General features: G+C 37.7%; 1 protein-coding gene across 1 annotated transcript in view; it reads left to right on the top strand.

Annotated features, from left to right (window-relative positions):
- Positions 1 to 296: 296 nt before the first annotated feature.
- Positions 297 to 21,916, top strand: part of LOC132140674 (reticulon-4 receptor-like) — a 106,817-nt gene continuing 85,197 nt past the window's right edge. The window contains exon 1 of the mRNA XM_059549551.1: positions 297 to 771. Coding sequence (XP_059405534.1) covers positions 750 to 771 — 22 coding nt within the window. The 5' untranslated portion in view covers positions 297 to 749. The remainder of the gene's footprint in view (positions 772 to 21,916) is intronic.

The raw sequence follows: 21,916 nt of genomic DNA, 5'->3' as shown, positions 1-21,916 counted from the left end.
GCTATAATAACTATTATAAAGTTATTATAAACACATTTATCTTTTGTTCCACAGAAAAAAAAAGAAAAAAGAAAATTGCAGTCAAGGATCACCCTATCCTTGATGAAGTTCTCTTGATTTTATTTATTTATTTAACGGTTGACACAAACTGAAGACTTTTCCATGTAATTGTTTTCATTAAAATCTTACATCATTTGTGTTGATGTGTAAAAAAAAAAAAAAAAAAGCACCCGTATATTATCTCTAAATCCCCCCCCCCCCTCTCTCTGCACACACACACACACACACACACACCCCACTCTCTTTCTCTCTCTCTCACACAAGCGCGGCGCCACAGCCTCTTTCCGTTCCTCTCGCGCGGCAGCACGGACACTGACTCGGATCGTTGGAATACTTCTGCTTTAACCGGGAATGTGGGATAAAGCCGATTTGGATTCATCCCGCCGGTAGTTTATCCCCCCTCCCAGTGTGACTTTCGCCCGCTCTCGGCAGTCTTTGAGTTTGGATGTTACTCTGATTGTGTCTCTGCCCAAATGACTGAGAGAGGAACCACCGGGAGACGCTGCTCTCCGTCCCGCGCCTGTACGGCGACCGTCGGGTAAAGTTTGAGCGGCAGGGATGATGGTGGTTCATCTTCCGTGAGGTTTGCAGATTCTTACAATTTACCACAGCGAGGAAAACACCATCTTCTCCAGACCAAAGGCGACATCTTTCTGGGATTACTCATTTAGTGGATTTATTCGTAAAACATGACGACTTTAATTGTTGAGGGTAAGTCACGGGAATTATTTTAAAGAGTTATATTTGTTGAATTGGTTGTTGTTTATTTATTATACATAGTCTAACTGCCGCATCTATCCACAACGCGCATCCACAAATGTCTGTCACGGACGTGAAAGGTGTTATGATGCTTGATTCCCGATTCATATTGCAAATGTTGAATCAGTTTGGTAATATTTACAGAACTATCCCTAAAAACGATTATTTCATACTGCTGTACACTACGCGACGCGAAGCTTTGTTTCTAATGCGCTCTAGTTTGAGGCTGTCTGTCCCGCTGAAAACAGTCTGTTAGGAAGAATCACAATTGCCTTGGCTTTTTCGCGAGCTTAAACGCGTTTCTCAACTCGTTGATGCTCGTCCCTAAAGGGTTGCGCGAGCTTTATTATCTGTGTAGGTTTACGCAGGGTAGTTTGCTCACGGTCGAGGTTGGTTAGTAGTTTCGTACCGGAGACGAGACTCTTCCCGTTGTTGATGCAGTGAGAAAATTGAAAAATGTAATTGTTTTACATTTCATCCTTTCTCGTCAATTATAAACATGCGTCTCATTTTAGACACTAATCATAGGGAGGTTTCAAATATACCCTGTGTTTTGTCAAGTAGTTGAAGTCGATCTGAGTTGTATCATCTGCGGTCCTGTCTACTTATTTGCATTTGGTGTTTGGGGGAGTGGCCATTGGCTTTTACGCCTAAATATTTAATTACGAAGGCCTGGACAATGAATGGCAGTTCATAGTTGATGTTGGTTATTGATAGTTGCGCATACATTTCTGTTTATGCTGTTTTGCGCTCAGTGTTGGCAATATTGACGAATATGCTGACTTTTAATCATTAGAATTTATCATATGCAACTAAAAAGGATTATGTTCAGCTTAAAATATCAAAAAAAAAATCCCTTTTCTGTGTTATATTCTGTAGGTTTCCCTGGTATTTATTGATAAATAAATCAAGGAAGTCAAGGAACTTTATTCTATCAAATTTTATCATAATAATTCAGTCTCACAGTTGCTTAGCTTTCTGCATCATGTTAATTGAGAAACACGCAGTCCATGGTGCTGAAATCAACAACATGAAGACTGAGAGCCGAGTTCAGCTTCCTGTTTTGCTGTTTTCAACCCAAAGAGGACAGCAGAGCTTTATTAGGGCACCGTAGAAAATGGTTGAAACACATTTGTTCAGCATTATCCCTGGTCTAATTAGGATTTAACAAAGCATTGACAATGTTTGTTTTGCTTGCACCTGTGAGCTTGTGAGCAGCTCTAACTAAAGATCACATCCCAAGATCACAAGAAGCTTTGGGAGGTGCTGAAAAGCAGCAGAGCTCCACCCTGTACAGCAGCGACTAAATTCGTAATACTCTAAGGATGGAAGCAGCTTATTGCACAACTCTCATTCAGCAAGCGCAAGGCACTCTAGAGATGCTTTCTTTGCCACAATGCAAAAGGTATTGCAGGAATTCAAGTGGAAAGAAAGGTTATGCAGTGTTTCACGGATGGCTATCTTGTGCCTCTCCTCACAGTGTGCTTTCTCAAAGGAGTTGTGATGTTGTTTAAGATGCCAGATGGACTTGTCCTTCTCACTGTTTGGACCAATTGGGTATCCGTGGTCCCTCCCGCCTCACTCTGCTAACCTGATTGAAGTGAAAACACATTAAATATTCCATCATAGTGAGACGGAGAGCATTAAAGATGAGAAAGAGGGGTAGTCTAGTCGTGCAGATGGATTTGCTGGGGGTTGAGAGAGGGAAGGAGAGGAAAAGAAAATGAATAAGGCATCTTCTTTTCCGTACTATGTTATGTGGAGGCATTGATATTTAGATGATAAATGACGTGTGTTTTTGTTTTTGCTGTGGATCCTGTAATTAAAGCTAGAGCAAGACTGTGTTGAGAGGCGACAGACAGTCCACTCAGAAAGCTTTTCCTCTGTCATTTTCTTCTCACTTTTGCCCCTTTTAAACATTAGTCAACCGTACAGTGATCTAATTCATTTCAGAATGAGTGAACAATAGCATGGAGTTTACATTGCATCTATCTTGCTTAAATGGGAATAAACCCTGTCATTACTTTTTACTCACACTGTAAAAAAAAAAAAAGTTTATTAAAGTCTGTCTTACAAGAAAATACTATTTCAGTTTTTGTACTTCAAAATTTCAAGTTTAATTCTATGTTACTTGCTGTTTCTTTGTAATTAACTATGAAAATTACTATGGCTTTCTACTAGAGAATTGTTTCTACACTATTTTTTTCAGTAGCACAAAAAGAAGAAATGTTTGTGCTTTTTTGAATGTTACTATATTTTTAAAAAGCTTATAATTTAGTGATTTAAATGGTTCTGCCTTAAAGCTGGACAAAAATATATATTTATTGTTTGTTTTTATATTGTTGCTAGATATTATATTGTACATTAGGCTGATGAATTTATATATTTCATTAAAATAAATTAAAATACTAAAATTTCAATTAAAATACAAAAAAAACCCTGATTATTCAAAGAAATATTAATCAATTAATCAGTTATCAAAGTAGTCATTAGCTGCATCAAGTTTATAGTGACATTTCTGTCAAGCTCTGAAATAAAGACAAAAGCTGCAGAAACCATCTGACTCATGCACTAAGAAGTCTGGAGTCATAAACAGAATGATATATTTATCCACTGGAAAATCTTCCCATCTGCTAAAACTCTTTTCATTTGCACTTGCTTTCACATTCAATTATGTTGCCTTTAGGTGTAACCAACCAGGTTTGACACCATTATTGGTGCAAGTTTGAGGAATGTGCATCTATTATGTTGTAATCTTACTATACACTGTCAGTAGCAGCTAATATAATACAACACCTAACACAAAAACAGAAACCTGGTGAACCTGGTTGTCTATAGAAAGTGAGTTCCGAAGCATTTCTGTTAGAAGGCATTGTTAATAGAGAGATGTGTGTGTGTGTTTTAAGCTTGTAGCTATTGGTTTGTGTCTTGAGTCAATGTCTGAAGAGAGTTTTTCTTCAAGAGGTTTTAGAAAGGCAGCTGCGAAGATTCCATTTCCTTCCAGTCAGTCGAAAAATGCATTAAAAGTGCTGAAGATATTCCAGCCTGCAGCTCTCCAACACGGAGAGCTAATTCATTGTGGTGAAGTTTTAGTATAGAGCTTTGTCTTATTACTTTCCCTCAGACTGTCACTCTCAACAAGACCCTCTTCAGAACCATCCATATTTACACAGACAGCAAACAAGCCATTTCCACTCCAGTGTCCTATTATTAACCAAATGATGTGGATGATCAGAATACATGGCAGAGAGCAGCATACTCACAGAGTGGCTCTGTTGGAGGGAGCTCATTCTGCTGAGAGGACTCTCTGATACAGAGCTTCATCTGCTACTCGCAGGTGTGGAAAAAAGGGTATCAGCTGTTATTAAGTCACATGGGTTGACTTAGGATGAATCAGACTAGCTGTGGTCTAGATAGTGCTGGGATTTCAAAGATCATGGTAGGACTTAGTGAAATTTTCCAGTTGTGTGCAATGACGTTTGCAGTCTTTTTGATGAGTGGTTTAATGTTGAGAGCGTCACTGTCAACAAATCAAGTCAGCCTGATATTGCACTGGATATTCAAGTGTTATTTTTTCCTCTATTGTAGTTTGAATCTGAGTAATTTTTTTTATTATGTCTTGTTTTTCATTCACTTGAAATAATTTTTAATTTAATTCCAAATATATTTTTTTATTTTTTTATTTATTTATTTAATTTAACCGAATTTAAATAAAATTAGCATTTTAAAATCGATTAAAATCTAATAACTAAATGTTAAATAGGAAAATAATCAGTCGCTACTATATGTATGTGTGTATAAATATGTAAATCAGTTAATATATTATTTGTATTAAATATATTTCATTTAATTATTTGTTTGTATATTTAATGTTTTTATGTTATCTCTCCATGTAATACAATAAAATAATCATTATTAAAAAGAAGGGCAGAAAAAAGCTTGCAAGGTAACACATTTGTTCTTATACAGAAAGCAGCTGAATTTTCCTGCTGTGTATTTTGTGAAGTTATCAAGGTCAGTGGTTTTTCCATGTTTTCTTTCCAAATAGCATTCTGAGTGACGGCTGACCTCAAACTGACTGCTAAATATTGCATTTAACGTGTAGAAACAACTGAAGCAAGATGTATCCAGGTAGAGTCAAGAATAATTCACAATGGCATTATTCAGTTTACATTGAATTGCTGTATGAAAACAAAATCAAATCAGCCTCTTGGCTTTTGACAGCAATATAAAGGAGGCCATTATTAGAGAGATCATGTCTAATTATTATCGCTCCTGTAAGTATGAACCACGTTTGCTCAGAGTCAGTTGTTGAGATGGCTGCATTATCAACAATCAACAATAGGAGAAGCAGGAAAAGCTGCACCTTATTGAATAGATGGGAAGCCTGAATGAGTCATTGAGGATTTAAAGGATGGAGAGTAAACTGATTGCATTCATGTAGAACAATAATAACTATTAGAAGGAATAATAATATACTAATATCAACAAACATAAAACCCAGATGTATAGCCTATTTTCATTTCACTTTTCTTTCCTGAGGGAAAGAAAATACCTTCTCTCACAAGTCTTTCATTAGTAAAATGAAATTAGTAAGATGATTATTGTAGATGAGTATGATTTTTGATCTGTCTGAGATTTTAAAGAAAAAGATCCCAGTAATCTCAAATGTGCAAGTTTCTCAAAATGAGATCCGATTTATACGAGGTTTCAACTGGAAGGGACATTCCTGAAAATGTCATTTTCTAAATATGTTACTTAAGTCTCATGAGCTATGAAAGAGAAACACTAGAGCAATTTTTGTGTGGGTTGGTCCTTGACACATTATGTAATTGTATCACTTCCAGAATGATGGAAACACATTGAGAAAAAAAAGAAGAACCAGAAGAATACTGAAAAAACCAGCTTCCTGTATCTTGTAGGCTTCAAACTGTCAAAGCTGTATGTGGCTAATGTGGTGTTATGCAACATTTGCGGATTCAGTTTGGCCTTAAAAAATGTATAAATAATTCCATTGCGTATAGTTTGAAAAGTATTGCAGGCGAGAGACTCAATAGATGCTCATCAAATCCCACTAAATGAACTGAGTCCACTGCAATAGCTTCATTTATTCAGGTAATCTCACATACTATTGCATCAGACAAGCTCTGTGCTCAGCAGAATGACCAAACCACATCAATCGAGTGACCTTTACAGATGCGGTTTAATGATGCTTCGCAATCCTTTGGCGACATGGGATGTGTTGTGTATGACAGAATGAAGATATTGTTGAATTTGAAGATATTCTTGACAAAATAAGCTTAAAAAGTCATGCTTAAATGTATGAAATGGTGTTAACGGCTGATATAACTTCTTACTCGTGGCAGCGTTTGACTATTAAAATGCTTTGAGCTATGGAATGAAACTAGGGCAACTTTCAATTTAAAATTGGGGACAAATGTAATCTTTGAGAACTGGCATGATGATGTTGGGCTGTTATGTTACTGTACTTTTTATATAAATGCATTCTGCAATTTTTAATACCAGAGTTCCAAATGTTATTATTCTTTGTAATATATATATATATATATATATATATATATATACTGTATATATAAACACAAAAATATATCACCCACAGGATAAAAGGCAAAACTGGCACGTTTCTTCTGTTGCACACTGTATACAACATACTTTTCAGGTCTGTTCTACACAACATAATACTTCTGTGCTAATTAGCCCTACTTCCGGGAAGGTCCATTTGATCAAAAACTTTGTCTGCATTAAATTCTGCATAAACGATCATATGTAAATGTATTTCAGTGTCTGGGAGGAGGATCTAATTGCACCGAACACGGTGCCTTGGAAATGGCAGCGTAATTGACAAGAGGTGGACATGCAGTAAAGCGTCCCTCTGAGGATTAGCTCTGACTCTATCTCCAGACAAACACCACTTTCTCCCTTTCAAAGCAAACACAAAAGCTTTAAGCTAACAAGTGAGCCTGTGCTTCCCTTTCAAGCTGCGCTGGCCATTCTCTTTTCTGAGGCGCAGATTAATTAATGGTGATTCAGCTTTCTTTTTTTCTCATACAATACTCGAATATGAATGCTACATCTAGAAACCATTTTTAGCCGAAGACACGCCCATGGTAATGAAACATTTATCCTTTTATCTGGAGAGGAGAGGGCTCTGTGAGTAGCTGAATAGAGCTTGTGATGGATGAGCTGGTAAATAGTTAATTAGACGGAGCACAGGACGACCTTAAATTAGGTGCATGACTAGAGCCTTTGTCTGGACCATAAGTCAGTGTCGTCCCTCCTTTTCTCATTCGTCTCACCATTTTTCTCTTTGCGTGTCTTTGTTTGGTCCTCTCAAGCCACCTTTACATTCTGTTTTTCTCTGCTCGCTGTCACTTTTTCACTTCCGGTATCACAATCGGGCAACCGTGATTCTTCAGACCTTTAACACCACAGATCCATTAATGACAATCTTTTAGCATCTCTTTTAGAAACTAGAACAAATGGAGTGTGAATGCCACAGGGCTTTGGATTTAAACTCTGAGAGAGGGTCTTTATGATAAAGATTTATTCTTCCAGTATTAAGCATTGCTGTTAAAGCAAATTAAATTAGAGGAAAGCAGTGCTTGCACATTTATATTTTTCTGGTCAAAGCAAAACTGATTTTTGGAACCAATGGAGTTTTTACAACAGTGTTTAAATATGTTTTACAAACCTCAAAAGAACATGACTGGGTCGTATACAGCATCAACCTGTTCGCCTGTTATTTGAATGTATTACAATTGTCAGAGTTTGTGGGGAAAGTCATGCTTAATTATAATATATATATATATATATATATATAATTAATTGTTTGGGGGGTGAAATATGACCTGGACATGTTTTCATAAGATACAGTGCGATTAATTAATCTGGACCTCAAGGGTGGAGGGAGATAAGGTACCGTCAAACACAGTATAATTTTACATTAGGCTATCCTTGCTAAAGAACTGACTCTTGTTTGGTTCTGAGACTGGAATATGTTTCAAATTTATAGGTAAACAAGCACACTTGAGATATCACACAAAACCATAGTGCATCACACTGATATTGATTGTTTCGCTGTTAACTGATACTGTTGAATAAGCCTGAGGATTTAATCAAATTTGGACAAAGGGTGCATGTAAGAACTGTGTTTATCTTTTTGCTTCTATCTTTCTGGCTTTAATGAGTATCTATAGGTGGGGGACAAAACATTCTCCAGAACCTTCTTTGGAGAAATAGGCCTTATAAACAACAAAATACTTATTCCCTTTAACACAGCTTCTTAATAAAATTCAGAAATTAATCTTAGAATTTTTTCCCCCTTTGATAAAAGGAAAATCAATGAGTAAGAATCAGACAGATCAACAGAGAGAGAGAGAGAGAGAGAGAGAGAGAGAGAGAGAGAGAGAGAGAGAGACAGACGGATGGCTAGACAGAGAAACAAAGGCACAAAGTGAATGGGGAAAAAATCACCTGAGAAAAAAAAATAGCACTGTAGGAAAATGAAACAACAAAGTGTGAAACAGAATGGAAGACAAAAGATTGTGTTTTTCATCATAAGTATAGTTTGAAAGAAGCAATGTATCTACATTAGGAGTCAGGCCTTGGCGGAAAAAAATATATTTAGACCATCATTTGTCTGGTTGGAAAGGCCCGAAGTGTGGCAGAAGAAAAAGCAAAGTCTAAAAGTGAGAAACTACATGGATGTTTCACTGCATCTGTGCAAAGGACTTTCACAGAATTACAGGGATCTCCAACTTGGTAGAACAAATGGCATTATGGCTATGGGTGATTTTTCCCACACTGTGTGCACATTGTGATGGGTGATTATGAGAGAGAATGAGGTGAGCTCGATGCAGATGTTCTGGTGCATGATAATGAGTTTTGTGGGTCATTCCAGATTTATCAGTCTAGACATAAGCAGAATGAAAAATCAATCATATGCCATAACAAACTATGAGATAAAGTTACGACAGTTCTAAAATGTATAAAGAAAACCACAGTACTTGCAAAACTCATTGCCGCAATTCCATGTTGTTTTGATTGTTTTTGCAGCCGGATGGTTGCTAGGGTATTATGGGTGGTTGCTATGTGCTTGTCATTGTGTTTTGGAAGGTCAACATTACTGATATGTTGTGGATTGATATATTTTGGATTGCTGTGTAGTTGTTAGAGTATTGTAGGTGGTTATTAGTGCTGCTATGCTGTTGTTAGGGTATTCAAGGTGATTATTTGTGTAGGGTGTTCTGGGTGGTTGCCAAGTAGATGTTAGGGTGTTTTGGGCGGTTGCTAAGGTGTTGTTATGGAGGTTTGTGTAGATAATAGAGATGCTGTTTTGTTGTTAGCAGCGCTATGTGTTATTACAGTATTATTCTGTGTAGTTGTCAGGGTATTGTGAGTGGTTATTAGTGTTACTATGCTGTTGCTAGTAGCGATGCACCGATTAAAGTTAAAACTAATTGTCTTACTGTACATTTCAGACACAATGTTGATTGTTTTTGCTTTATTTCGCTGACGACTCTAATCCCAATCAAAGCCACAGCAGAAATGTTTTATATACTGTAAATATATCATTGCGTTTTTCCCAACATTTCTTATCTGTATGTTTGAAAAATATTTAAAACATTAACCTTATAAAATTCTTTATGCATTTGAAATGTTGCAGTGTGCAACAATAATGCATTTATTGCACCTTAGCTTCATCAGTCTGTGTAAATACATCTAATGCCACTTCAGATGCAGCTTCTGTTTTCTATAGTGGAAGATGGAATTTATTGATACTGAATTAATTTGAATGGTAACAGCTTTACAGTTTCTCACTATTACACATTTAATAAGGTTAGTGAAAAAAAAGACAATTTTAAAAACAGTGGGAATTAATGACATCTGTTTTGTTATATACAGTAACTCCTTTTTCAGTTACAGTGCCCTCCACTATTACTGGCACCCTTTGTAAATATGAGCAAAGGTGGTTGTGAAAATAAATCTGCATTGTTTATCCTTTTGATCTTTCATTTTAAAAAAAAATCACTAAATTCTAACGTATCATTAAAGTAAAACAATTTAAAGTGTGTGTGTGTGTGTGTGTGTTGCGGGGCAGGGGGCTCTGGGGTCTGGGGGGGTGTCTCATTGTGAAATAAATATTTTTCTCCAGTGCATGTTGGCCCTAGACATTCTTATCAGTAAAGTATCTTTGAAGTATATTCCCATTCATATTTAACCAGAGTGACTAGGAGCATGAAATTGTCCAGCCATGACTTCCTGTTCCACAAGATTATTATTATGAGGAACTCAAAGAACCCAAATTCCCTTAATCATCCATCACAAGGAGTAAAACCAAAGAATATAGTTCTGATGTGCAGAACAAGATTGTTGAGCTTCACAAAATACAAAGTGGCTGTAAGAAAAAAACTAATTAATTTTCGCAGCTGGAGTGCACGTATTCAAAATAAACAAAGACCAGATAGTGTAGTTTGATGATTCTGTGACTGAGTGTGGAATCATGGGAGTTGTTGTCTTCATCCCCACAGCCGATGCAATCCAATGGGACTGGATTATCTAATGATTTATTAACACAGTAGAAGGAAGCAGGGTGAGGCTGTAAGCTGTTGAAGCGAAACGAGGCCGCTGAATGGCTCGAAAGCAGCGGAGCTTTTATTATGACACAGTCGAAACGCTCCCACTCCTTCCGGTCATGTTATTGTGCAAAAAAATCAAATAAAAAAATAAAAAAACACAATAACACAAGTTAACATTTATAATTTCTCTTGATTTAAACATTCTTCGAAACATTTGGGATAATGTAAGTACACAAGTCAGCAAATATATATAACACTGCTCTAGTGTTTTTTGGATATTTTAATTTAAGAAACTCTTGCTTATTTTGCCCTTAAGTGAGGGAATATCTGTAAATTTGTCCAGATTGGGGAAATTGCAGTATTTACATTTTTTTTCTAATGTAAATATTTTTGTTTGTTTATGCTGTCAATGATAGTTTTTAGAAAGAAAATCAGAATCAACAAAAATCTGTATCAGCAGGTCCACTTACAAAAAAAAAAGAAAAATGTAAATAAGATTCAACCAAGAAAATTGCACTCGGTGCATCTCTAGTTGTTAGGTTATTAATTGTGATTGTTTGTGTTGATGTTAGGGTGTTCTGTGTGGTTACTAAGTGGTGTTTAGGGTATTTTGGGTGATTGTTAGTTCTGCTATGTTGTTGCAAAGATGTAATGTGTGGTTGCTATGTAGTTGTTAGTGTATCCTTGCTTGTTGTTAGTCTTGCTATACTTTTGTTAAGGTGTTCTGGGTGGTTGTTAGGTTCTTGTTAGGGTGCTTTGGGAGGTTGCTAAGGGGTTGTTGTCGAGTTTTGTGTGCTTGATAGCGCTATTGTGTGGTTGCTAGGAGTCGCTAAGTGGTTGTTTGGATGGTTGAGCTGCTATGCTGTTATAAAGATTCTCTGGGTGGATTCTGGGTATATGTTGCTATATTCATGGTGATTGTTAGTGGTGGTATGCAGTTTCTAGGATGTTGTTTGCAGCTGCTAATTGGTTGTTAAGGTGTTTGGGTGATTGCTAGGGGATTGTTATGGAGTTTTTTGTAGATGATAGACAATGTTGTGTTGTTGTTAGGTTATTCTTGCTGGTTGTTAGTCTTGCTATACTGTTGCTAGGGTGCTCTGGGGTTGGGGGGCTGCAAGGTAATTGTTAGGGTGTTTTTGGTGGTTGCTTAGGGGTTGTTGTTATGGACTTTTGTGTAGATGATAGAGATGTTGTGCTGTTTCTAAGGTTTTGTGGTGGTTAGGGTATTCTGGGTGATTGTTAGTGTTGGTATGCTGTTGCTAGGGTGCTCTGGGTGCTCCCTATGTAGATGCTGCTATTTTCTGGGTGGTTGTTAATGTTGGTATGTTTTTGCTAGGTTGTTGTTGGTGGTGGTTACTAAGGTGAACGTGATTTCACCAAGTACGACATGTTCCTGGATCAACATCCTTGTTGATCCTGGAACAACATTCGGTCCCACTTTATATTAAGTATAATATAAACCTCTATACTTACATAGTAACTAGATGTGTACGTAGTATGTAGCCACAGTGTAAGTACACATTGGTACATAGTATCTACAGCTCCAATGTTTGTGTAACCACACATAAGTAACAACCCACTGAATGGTATATATAAGTACAAATGTATAACAGGACATTGGTAACAAGACTTTTTGATAATGAAAGTACAAATGTGTAATAGGACTAACAGCACTTATTGGTAAATAAAGTGTTACACTTTATATTAGATTTATCATGTAATTACTCTGATGTTACATTACACAACAGCGGCCAGTAAGTTAGGCTTTACATATAAAATGTGGTTGGTGACCAGAATGTTACACTTTATATTAAGTGGACAGTTCCTGAGGAGTAACCATGTAAGTACACTGTTTTTACAGTGGTGCACCAACTCCAACTTGAGATCCAACTCCTCCAACTTTACATATCCCTAATCCTATCCATTTCCACCCACTGGATGCCATTTCCATCCTTAAACCTACCCATCTCCACCCCCTGGATCAAATTGTTCCAATTACTCTTATACATATTGTTGTTACAAAATGTAGTTATGTAATTCCTTTTACACGAGTACTTAGTGAAGTGTAAAAAAGTATTGTTACCAATGTCCTGTTACACATTTGTACTTTACAAACCATTCTGAGGGTTGTTACATGTGTGTAGTTACAGAAATATTAAACCTGTAGATACTATGTATCAATGTCTACTTACACTGAGGTTACATACTACATACACATTTAGTTACTATGTAAGTACACAGGTATTTGGGACACAATATAAAGTGGGACCCAACATTCAAATCAATCAATCAGAATTGAGATACAACTTTTCAGGAAATATCTGTTGTAGGCTTACAATCAGGGTTAGGTTCTTCACACAAAATCAGCTATCATTTCCCACTGATTTTAGGGAAATAATGCTGATCCAGGATCATCAAAAGATGTTGATCCAGGAACATGTCTTACTTGGCAAAATCACCGTAACTGACCTGGTTACTAAATGTGTGTTTTGGGAGGTTGATGTGGTTTTGAGGTGGTGGTTAGGCAATTCTAAGTGGCTGCTGTGCTGTTGCTTCGATGTTTTGAGTGGTTGCTTTCTAGACACCCCCCCCCCCCCCACCCAAAAAAAAAGAAAGAAAAGAAAAAAAAAAACTTAAGGACCTTATGACCAGCGGAACACAAATAACATTGTGAAAGTGAACTGCATATTTGATAAATTACAATTTGATTCATAGTTCTGACCTGGTTTTAAAATTAAATGAATAAACTCACTATAATAAATGGTCATGAAGTTGCTCTTTCATTTGTGAGACTTAATGGAGTTCAAGTATCAACTTTGTCTGCTAAAATACCTTAAAATAAATGCAAATTAGTCAATTTTCATACTGTAAAAGTGTGGAGCTATAAAATTAATTTGGACAGTGTAGCTCAGAAAATTTGGCCTTTAAAGTATTGAATGAGAAACATTTGAGTTCATACTGAGATGTCAAGCTTTGCTTACAGACCTAAGCAGTTTATTAATACAGTATAAGTCCCTGTTTTCTATTCCAGAAAAAAAAACATCCCTCAAATCTTAAGAGAGTGAAAGAGAAAATGGGCAAGACAGACACATTTGACTGAAGAGACCAAACAGAGCTAATTTACAAAAGTACCATTAAGCCAAATATAAACATGACAAACATCTGATTAATGAAGCACTGGCATTTTTTATTCCATTAACAAACTCTCTGAACACACCATTAGATGCGACTTCATAAATCCTTTTTAATGAAACGCACACATGTACATACATATGCACGGACTCACAGACTCAGAAAAGCCAGATAATTGTGGCGTTGAAAAACATCACGTAGGCTTCCAGTAATTAGGAGATTATATCCACATAGCCAGTGAGGGGAGGTGAAATCGCTCGGCTCTTCTCAGACCTCTAATGGGGTCAAAAACAGCTCGATAAATCCAGCGCTTGGCTTTCAAATCCACTGTGAGGTGGGTGAAAGGGGCAGGTGAGGTGCTCGATAAGGGTACGGATGTTAAAGTCAACATGAAATCAAAATTGACCACATTGACTTTCTTATTACATGTTCCTGCTGGTATTTTCAATGTTTGATCAGGGCATGTTTTTTCAATGAATGTGTGCATATATTTTCTATCTATATCTAATCTATCTATCTGTTTGTCTGTCTGTCTTTATTTTTTGATGAATAAATGAGAGGAGAGATTTATAAAGCACTTTATTGTGTATAACTGTTCACCAAAGGCACATTACATATAAACTATGATTATTAAAATTATATATATATATATATATATATATATGTGTGTGTGTGTGTGTGTGTCACGGCTTACGCTGCTGGAAGGAACACGGAGCCGAGGGATAAACGAAACAAGGATTTATTAAATCAAACATAGGCAAAGTAAGTAGCAAATAACAGGTGGCAAGTGGCAAGTGGCAAGTAACAGGTAACAAGTGGACAAGTAGACAAGTTGACAAGTTACAAGTAGACGAGTTGATAAGTTGACAAGTAACAAGTAGACGAGTAGACCCGACCAAACAGAACTGAAAGGACAAGGCTGTTATACAAGGGATAATAGGGAAAACACAGGTGGATGGAATGACTAAATTAACAGGGACATGGAACACATGCGGAAATGACTAGACACACCTGGGAACTAATCAAACCACATAGAGACAGAAACTGGGTCACAGGGGCAAAAACACACAAAATGAGTCCAGGTGTGTGACAGTACTCCCCCCTCCCGGTAGGTGCGTCCTCGCACCGTAGAAATAACAAAGGTAGGCCAGCAGACAGGGACTACAGAGGAAGGAGCCAGGGAGGAGATGACGGAGGGAGGAGCCAGGGAGGAGACAGGAAGGATCTGAAGCAGGAGGTACCCAGCAGGACCCAGGCCACAGCCATAACGGCCCAAGGTGGGGCCGACGGTGGAAGGAGCCATGGAGGAGGAATGGTCACCGACTCCAGGGACTCGACCCACGGCAACGGAGCAAGTGGAGGAGGAGCCCGAGGCGGAGAGCCGAAGAGCCAGGGTGACGGGGAGGAGCCGGAGGTCCTAGGCGGAACTGATGGCTCTGGTGACTGACGCGGCGATGTGGATCCGGAAGGCCGCGGTGAGGCCAGAGTGACCGAGGATTGAGGTGTAGCCGAGGGGATGAAGGAGCCTGACGGAGCCGGAGGGACGGAGGGATGAGGCGAAGCCGGAGGAGTGGAGTCCCAAAGCATAGGATGGACGACGCCAGACCAAGGCGGAGCCGGAGGGACGAGGGAGCCAGGCAGAGCATGTGGACTGCCGGGCCACGGCGGAGAGGAAGAAGCTAGGAGCCATGGTGGAGCCGACGGGTCAACGGGCCGAGGCGGAGTCCAGGCCTCAGAGGCTGGAGGCGGAGGTGAGGGAGACGCCGACCAAGGCGTCGCTGGAGGATGGCGGTCCCGCTGAGCTCGCACCACAATGATGGTAGGCTGAGGGCGAGCAGAGGGGCAGCCAGACGACAGCGGAGGAGGAGGCAGGAGTGGGTGGGAGGGTGGGAATTTTGGAGGAGCAGGCATTGGAGTAAGCTCTGGGGCTGGAGCCCTTCCTGGGCTTAACGGAGGATCAGGAGCCCGTCCTGGGCTTAACGGAGGATCAGGAGCCCGTCCTGGGCTTAACGGGGGTTCAGGAGCCCGTCCTGGGCTTAACGGGGGTTCAGGAGCCCGTCCTGGGCTTAACGGGGGTTCAGGAGCCCGTCCTCGGCTTAACGGGGGATCAGGAGCCCGTCCTGGGCTTAAAGGAGGATCAGGAGCCCGTCCTGGGCTTAACGGAAGATCAGGAGCCCGTCCTGGGCTTAACGGAGGATCAGGAGCCCGTCCTGGGCTTAACGGAGGATCAGGAGCCCGTCCTGGGCTTAACGGAAGATCAGGAGCCCTTCCTGGGCTTAACAGAGGATCAGGAGCCCGTCCTGGGCTTAACTGAGAAACTGGCACAGGTGAATTGGAAACCCCCTCATTTTGACCCATTTGGCGCTCCACACTTTGCTCCCTCGTGGTGGGCAGTGTCGCCGACTCTCGCACCTGGTCTGACGGGTTGCTCTCTGGCTCTCCGTCGTCGGTGGGCTCAGGCTTATGCCCCGTACCGTGGGGAGATTGTAGGCTGGGCTCTGGGTCCAGAGTGGACCTGGCGAGATCCTCCATTGGGCCGACCGTGAGAGGTGACCCATTTCTCACCAGATTCCACTCTATGAATGCGGCGAAATCCTCCCGAGGACCATCTTCGGGCGACAACGCTCTGCACCTGGAGTTCAGGCTGGCGTGATAAAAGGTGCAGAGCGCGTGGTCTGGGTAGCTGGTGGCATTAGCTAGCCAGAGAAACCGTCTAGTATGGTCCTCGAGAGAAAGTCCCTCCTGCTCCAGCAGGAGGAGGAGGTATTCGGGGCGATAGAGGGGATCCATGACACACTACGGAAAGAAAAAGACTGTGAAAAAACGGAAAACAAAACGGAGAGAAAACACGCAGTTTTTAACTTTTCGGTCGGGTCTTCTGTCACGGCTTACGCTGCTGGAAGGAACACGGAGCCGAGGGATAAACGAAACAAGGATTTATTAAATCAAACATAGGCAAAGTAAGTAGCAAATAACAGGTGGCAAGTGGCAAGTGGCAAGTAACAGGTAACAAGTGGACAAGTAGACAAGTTGACAAGTAACAAGTAGACGAGTTGACAAGTTGACAAGTAACAAGTAGACGAGTAGACCCGACCAAACAGAACTGAAAGGACAAGGCTGTTATACAAGGGATAATAGGGAAAACACAGGTGGATGGAATGACTAAATTAACAGGGACATGGAACACATGCGGAAATGACTAGACACACCTGGGAACTAATCAAACCACATAGAGACAGAAACTGGGTCACAGGGGCAAAAACACACAAAATGAGTCCAGGTGTGTGACAGTGTGTGTGTGTGTGTGTGTGTGTGTGTGTATAATTCTCATAAATGTTAGTGTCTTAAAAGTTTGACAAGTAAATAGAAATATATAAAAACAAATATTTTAATATTACTATTCATATTTTGATATGTGTGTATATATGTCTTAAATGTTCTTAAATTACATATTTGTTAGTATTAGTAAAAAAATTTATATGCGGTTTAATATTGCATATTGCTATTTTATAATATATATTTAATAATAATAACAATATTTTGCTTAATTTATTAGCATGCTTATAATATTAAATAATTTATATATTAAATGTTCTGCTGTGTGCCATTCTTTTCTAAAAAATCAATTCCTGCCCTGCATATTTTATTGAATATCCTGTTTCACTCATCACATTATAAAAGTATGGGTTGCAGATTATTCTTGAAGGTCTCTGGTGTTTGTTTATGTGGCCATATCCAAGACAGTAATCGGCAGGTTTGGGTGTGGCCAGTGCAGATTATTGTTGTATATATTCCAGAACATGGCAAATTAAATGTGAGGTGGAATGTCAATGATAATGTTTTCTCCAATCGCTCACATCTCAGAAAGGCAGGCGAGGGGTGGCAGCAGGACAGGATATGGATCTGTCTCTGAAAACTTGGCATAGGTACAGTATTATGGATTTTCCAACAGTAAATGACATTGTTTGTCCACACATCACAAAAAGAAGTTGGTCCAATGATTTGAGCTTTACAATGTGCTTATGTTTGTTTATTCAGTGTGTGTTTGTTGAGCTTGAAGGTCATCTGTTCTTCTAAATGTACTAACAAAAGGAAGGGTATGCTGCTGTCATTTCATTTTCTCTTTAATTGTCAGTTCAGGTCTCAAGGAAAAATAATTATTTCAATAATCAACAATAGAGAACGAGAGACATGTCCACTGCAAGCACCTAATTTTCTGTGTGCAAACAATCTGCCATTGTTAATCAAAGTAGAAATAATTTTACAAGGAATCCCTTTAATTCTTGTCATGTCTAAACAGCTTTGTCGAATAAATTTATATATATATATATATATATATATTTTTTTTAAATAGCAGTATAATTTCTCAAGCAGCTTTTATTATTATTCAACAACTTCAGCCTGGGCTAACAAATAAAGTGCCACCTTCCAGAGGAAGATGAGTCAATCGTTTTATCGTTGTACCAGTTGTAATACCTGCTACATTTTGGAAGTCTAAACCTTTATCATAAATATCACAACTTTATGTCCAAGTTTTTTGTTTATTAAAGAATGTACATTGCATTATAAGTGGCCAAGAGAGTTTTCTTTTGAACTGTGGTGATGAGGAAAAACATTTCAGTCACTTCTGAGATGTTTACACTTTAGTCATTTCATGCATCTTGATCAATCACATTTCTATCTGATTAGATTTGTATATTTAATTTAGACTTGGCCACATTAGCCAGATTGCTGTGTGTCTTGACTGGATCTTGGATGGCATTACATTTGACATTTTAATAAGTAGGTAATATATATATTTTTCAGTCTTTTTTTTTTTTTTTTACTTTTTGTGTGACCTTCATTTGAACATTTTGTTTCTTGCTTTAAGCATTAGTGTTATTAGTGTAATTGATATGCTATTATATTATTTGTAAATATAATAAGATTTTTATGTTTTTTTTTTTGTTTTCACATTAATTATACATTGTCTGTAGTTTTGTTGTGTTTTTGTTATTTTTATTAGTTTCAGTTTAAATTAGTGCTGTCAAACGATAAATCATGATTAATCGCATCCAAAATAAAATAAGATGGTTTACATAATATATGAGTGTGTACTGTGTATATTTATTATGCATATATAAATACAACACATGCATGTGTATATTTAAGAACAATATGATGTTTATATATTAAATATATTTATAAATATTATAAAATATAATATAAATATATACATTTATATACATGTAAATATTTTTAATATATACTGTATGCATTTGTATTTATATATACATCATAAATAAACACAGTACACATATATTATGTAAACAAAAACTTAAGTTGGATGCGATTAATCGCAATTAGTCATTTGACATAGTTTTTAATACTTTTCTTTTTAGCTTTAGTTAAACCTAATTACATGATAAATGTTGCCTTAGCAAATAGCTGAAATTTAATATTTGAATGAATTAATAATTTTAATAAATTATAGTTATTAGATCAACTAAATAGCATTCCATAAACACTAGCAAACAGCAATAGATACAACACAGAAACAAACAGAAGTTACAAGTTTTTGTTGGTTAAAACAAGCAAGATACAGACGTCTGTAGCATTGTATAAATACTGTCTTTCCGTTGTTTACTCATAAGCATTATCTAAATGGGTTCTGCCAATAAAAGTTAATATTTAATTATAGCAGTGCGATGTTTAATTGACAGGTTTGTGTTTTTGGCAAGGTTTAAACGGCTCGGTGCAGCAGAGCAGTGCCGCATCCCACTGCATTTTTAAAAGACTGAGGGCTACAGACACGAGGCCTTGAACACCTGGCCACCTTAAACACAGCCGCACTTAACACACACAAACACCACACACACAAACACCTCCCTGTCCCTGGAGACCTTGCTTCAGAGAAAAAGGGAGAGATGCAAGTGGAAAATGAGATGAGAGATATTGTATATGCAAACAAGAACACCTACGACTGGGAAGCTCAGATGTTCTTAGTCATCAAACATTTCCTATTTTCCAGGCTCCCTCTGTTCTCTGAAGTTTATTTTTTTGGCTGTTCATCTTCATATGAGGTGTGTTTAAAAAAAATGGTGACCATTTTCTCAAGCAGTGTATAACCAAATCACAGTTATAGATAGATAGATAGATAGATAGATAGATAGATAGATAGATAGATAGATAGATAGATAGATAGTCATTTGCAGTTTTTCACCCAGTGTGTCAGGAAATCTCATTCCTTTTCAGCCATTTGCTGTTCTATTTAAATCATTATCAATTAGCAGCAGATCAGGCCTTCCTTCATGACTAATTAAAGCCATTAAAGAAAGCTAATGCATTTTATACAGATAGCAGCACCAAAGCGACTCATTTCGCTCACAGGTCAAGAGCAGAGTAATTAACTGGCTATTACACCCTCAGCCTAGTGTGCTTCAGAGGAAACCAGCAGGGAGAGTGTGTGTGGTGTGTGTGTGGTGTGTGTGTTGAGACCAACATGCATGCTGGTGGCATGTTGGATTTGTGTTTCGGGCATATAGGGTGCGTGATTCAATCTTGACCCCTCAAGTGAGAAATTGTACTTTTTTCAGTTTTCCTTGATATTACGGAGACATTTTATGGCAATGTCTTGCTATCATAGCATTGTAAACAGCTCTAAAATTGAGTTAGAATTTTGTAGGGATTATTCCCTAAAAAAAAAAAAAAAAAAAAATTTGTCATCATTTACTCAACCTAAACTTTACTCTCTCAACTAGTATGTTTTTTTTTTTTTTTTTTTTTCTCTCTATCGATCTATAACACAAATGTTACGCATACTGTGATCATGGTAATTACCACTCGCTCAGGGTGATCAACAAGTCTAAATAAAGACACTGTGATGAGAAGTAAAATTGAATGTGTGAACCCCAGGGAGTGCTGGATTTATCTCATGTCTTAGAAATAGACTGTTAGATATTGATGGCGCACATTCTTGAATGTTGAGATGCTGTGCCCCTACACGTTGAGGTTTTCTACTGGGGTTTCTCATCTCATGCTGATCTCTTCGTGTCAAACTGTTCATCAGGAGGGAGAGATACAGAGGCACAGCGATAAACAAGCGGATCTGATAAGAAAGGATTAGTAAATGCACACAGAAGCTCTTTTCCAAGTACTTGTCTGCTTATCTAGATTGCATTTTTAGGCATTCTGCTGACATGAAGACTGCTCCAAATGACAGATTCCGGGTTTGTGCAATATTCAGATTTGAAGAATTTGCTCCTGTAGGTAAATTTCAGTTTATTCTTTTCAAATTCTACTTATTGCATCAAAATGCAAATATTCACACTTAGTTTGGGGCAAATTCTCACTATTCACTAACTGTTAACTACGACTTATGCCTCTGTAAACTCCTAATTTGCTGCTTATTAATAGTCATTGAGTTTATGTATGTGGTAGGATGAAGGAATCTAAATACGGTCACGCAAAATAAGGCATTAAAATGTTCCTTAATAAGTACTAATAAACAGCCAATATGCTAGTAATATGCATGCTAATGAGCAACAAGTTAATAATGAAAATTGGCCACTACTAAAGTGTTACAAAAGCTCATAATTAATTAAATAATAAAATAAAAGAAAAAAAGAAATACAATAAAAAAATAAAATAGCTTTTTAATTTAATTATTAAATAAAAATAATAAATGAATATTTTACAATATTATGTAGTTCTGTCAAACGATTAATCACAAATAATTTATATAATTAAGAAAAAAATATGTTACATTTGTATATTAAATATATTTATATATAATATAAATTCTATAAATATAAACATGCAAATACATGTAAATATTTTCTAAATATATACTGTGTTTATTTTTGATTTGTTGTTTATTTGAATAGGGACAGACAAAATAAACATAGATTATTACATAAAGAACAATCTGATGCATGTATCAGTGTTTATAGCCATGGATAATTCGCAACACCTGTCCCTAGAAGAGCTTTTAACAGTCAAGATAATGAGGGAAAAAAATTAAAATAAAAAAATTACAGTGAATACAATGAAATGTCCAGAAACCAGTTAGCACCAATAAAGATAAGTATAATAAATAAACACATTCACTCGAACTCACACAGATGCACACCTCACATACACCCAGCTACACATCTCATATGGCATGATCACACTGCTGCTGCGCTATGAACCAGGCTTTTGTTAGTTTTTTAAAGGTGGACAGTTTAGTTAAAGTCTTTATATTTGTAGGAAGGCAGTTCCACAAATTGGCTCCTTTCACAGAATAAACATTTTGGGCAAAAGATGTTTTACAAAACGGGACTTTACAGTCTCCACATGTAGCTGCTCTTGTTGATCTGGAGGTATCCAGTCTGTTCACAAATTTA

Source organism: Carassius carassius, chromosome 5, assembly GCF_963082965.1.
Source record: "Carassius carassius chromosome 5, fCarCar2.1, whole genome shotgun sequence".
Lineage (NCBI taxonomy): Eukaryota > Metazoa > Chordata > Actinopteri > Cypriniformes > Cyprinidae > Carassius > Carassius carassius.
The sequence above is the reverse complement of the archived record's forward strand: the minus strand, read 5'-3'. Positions and strand labels throughout refer to the sequence as shown.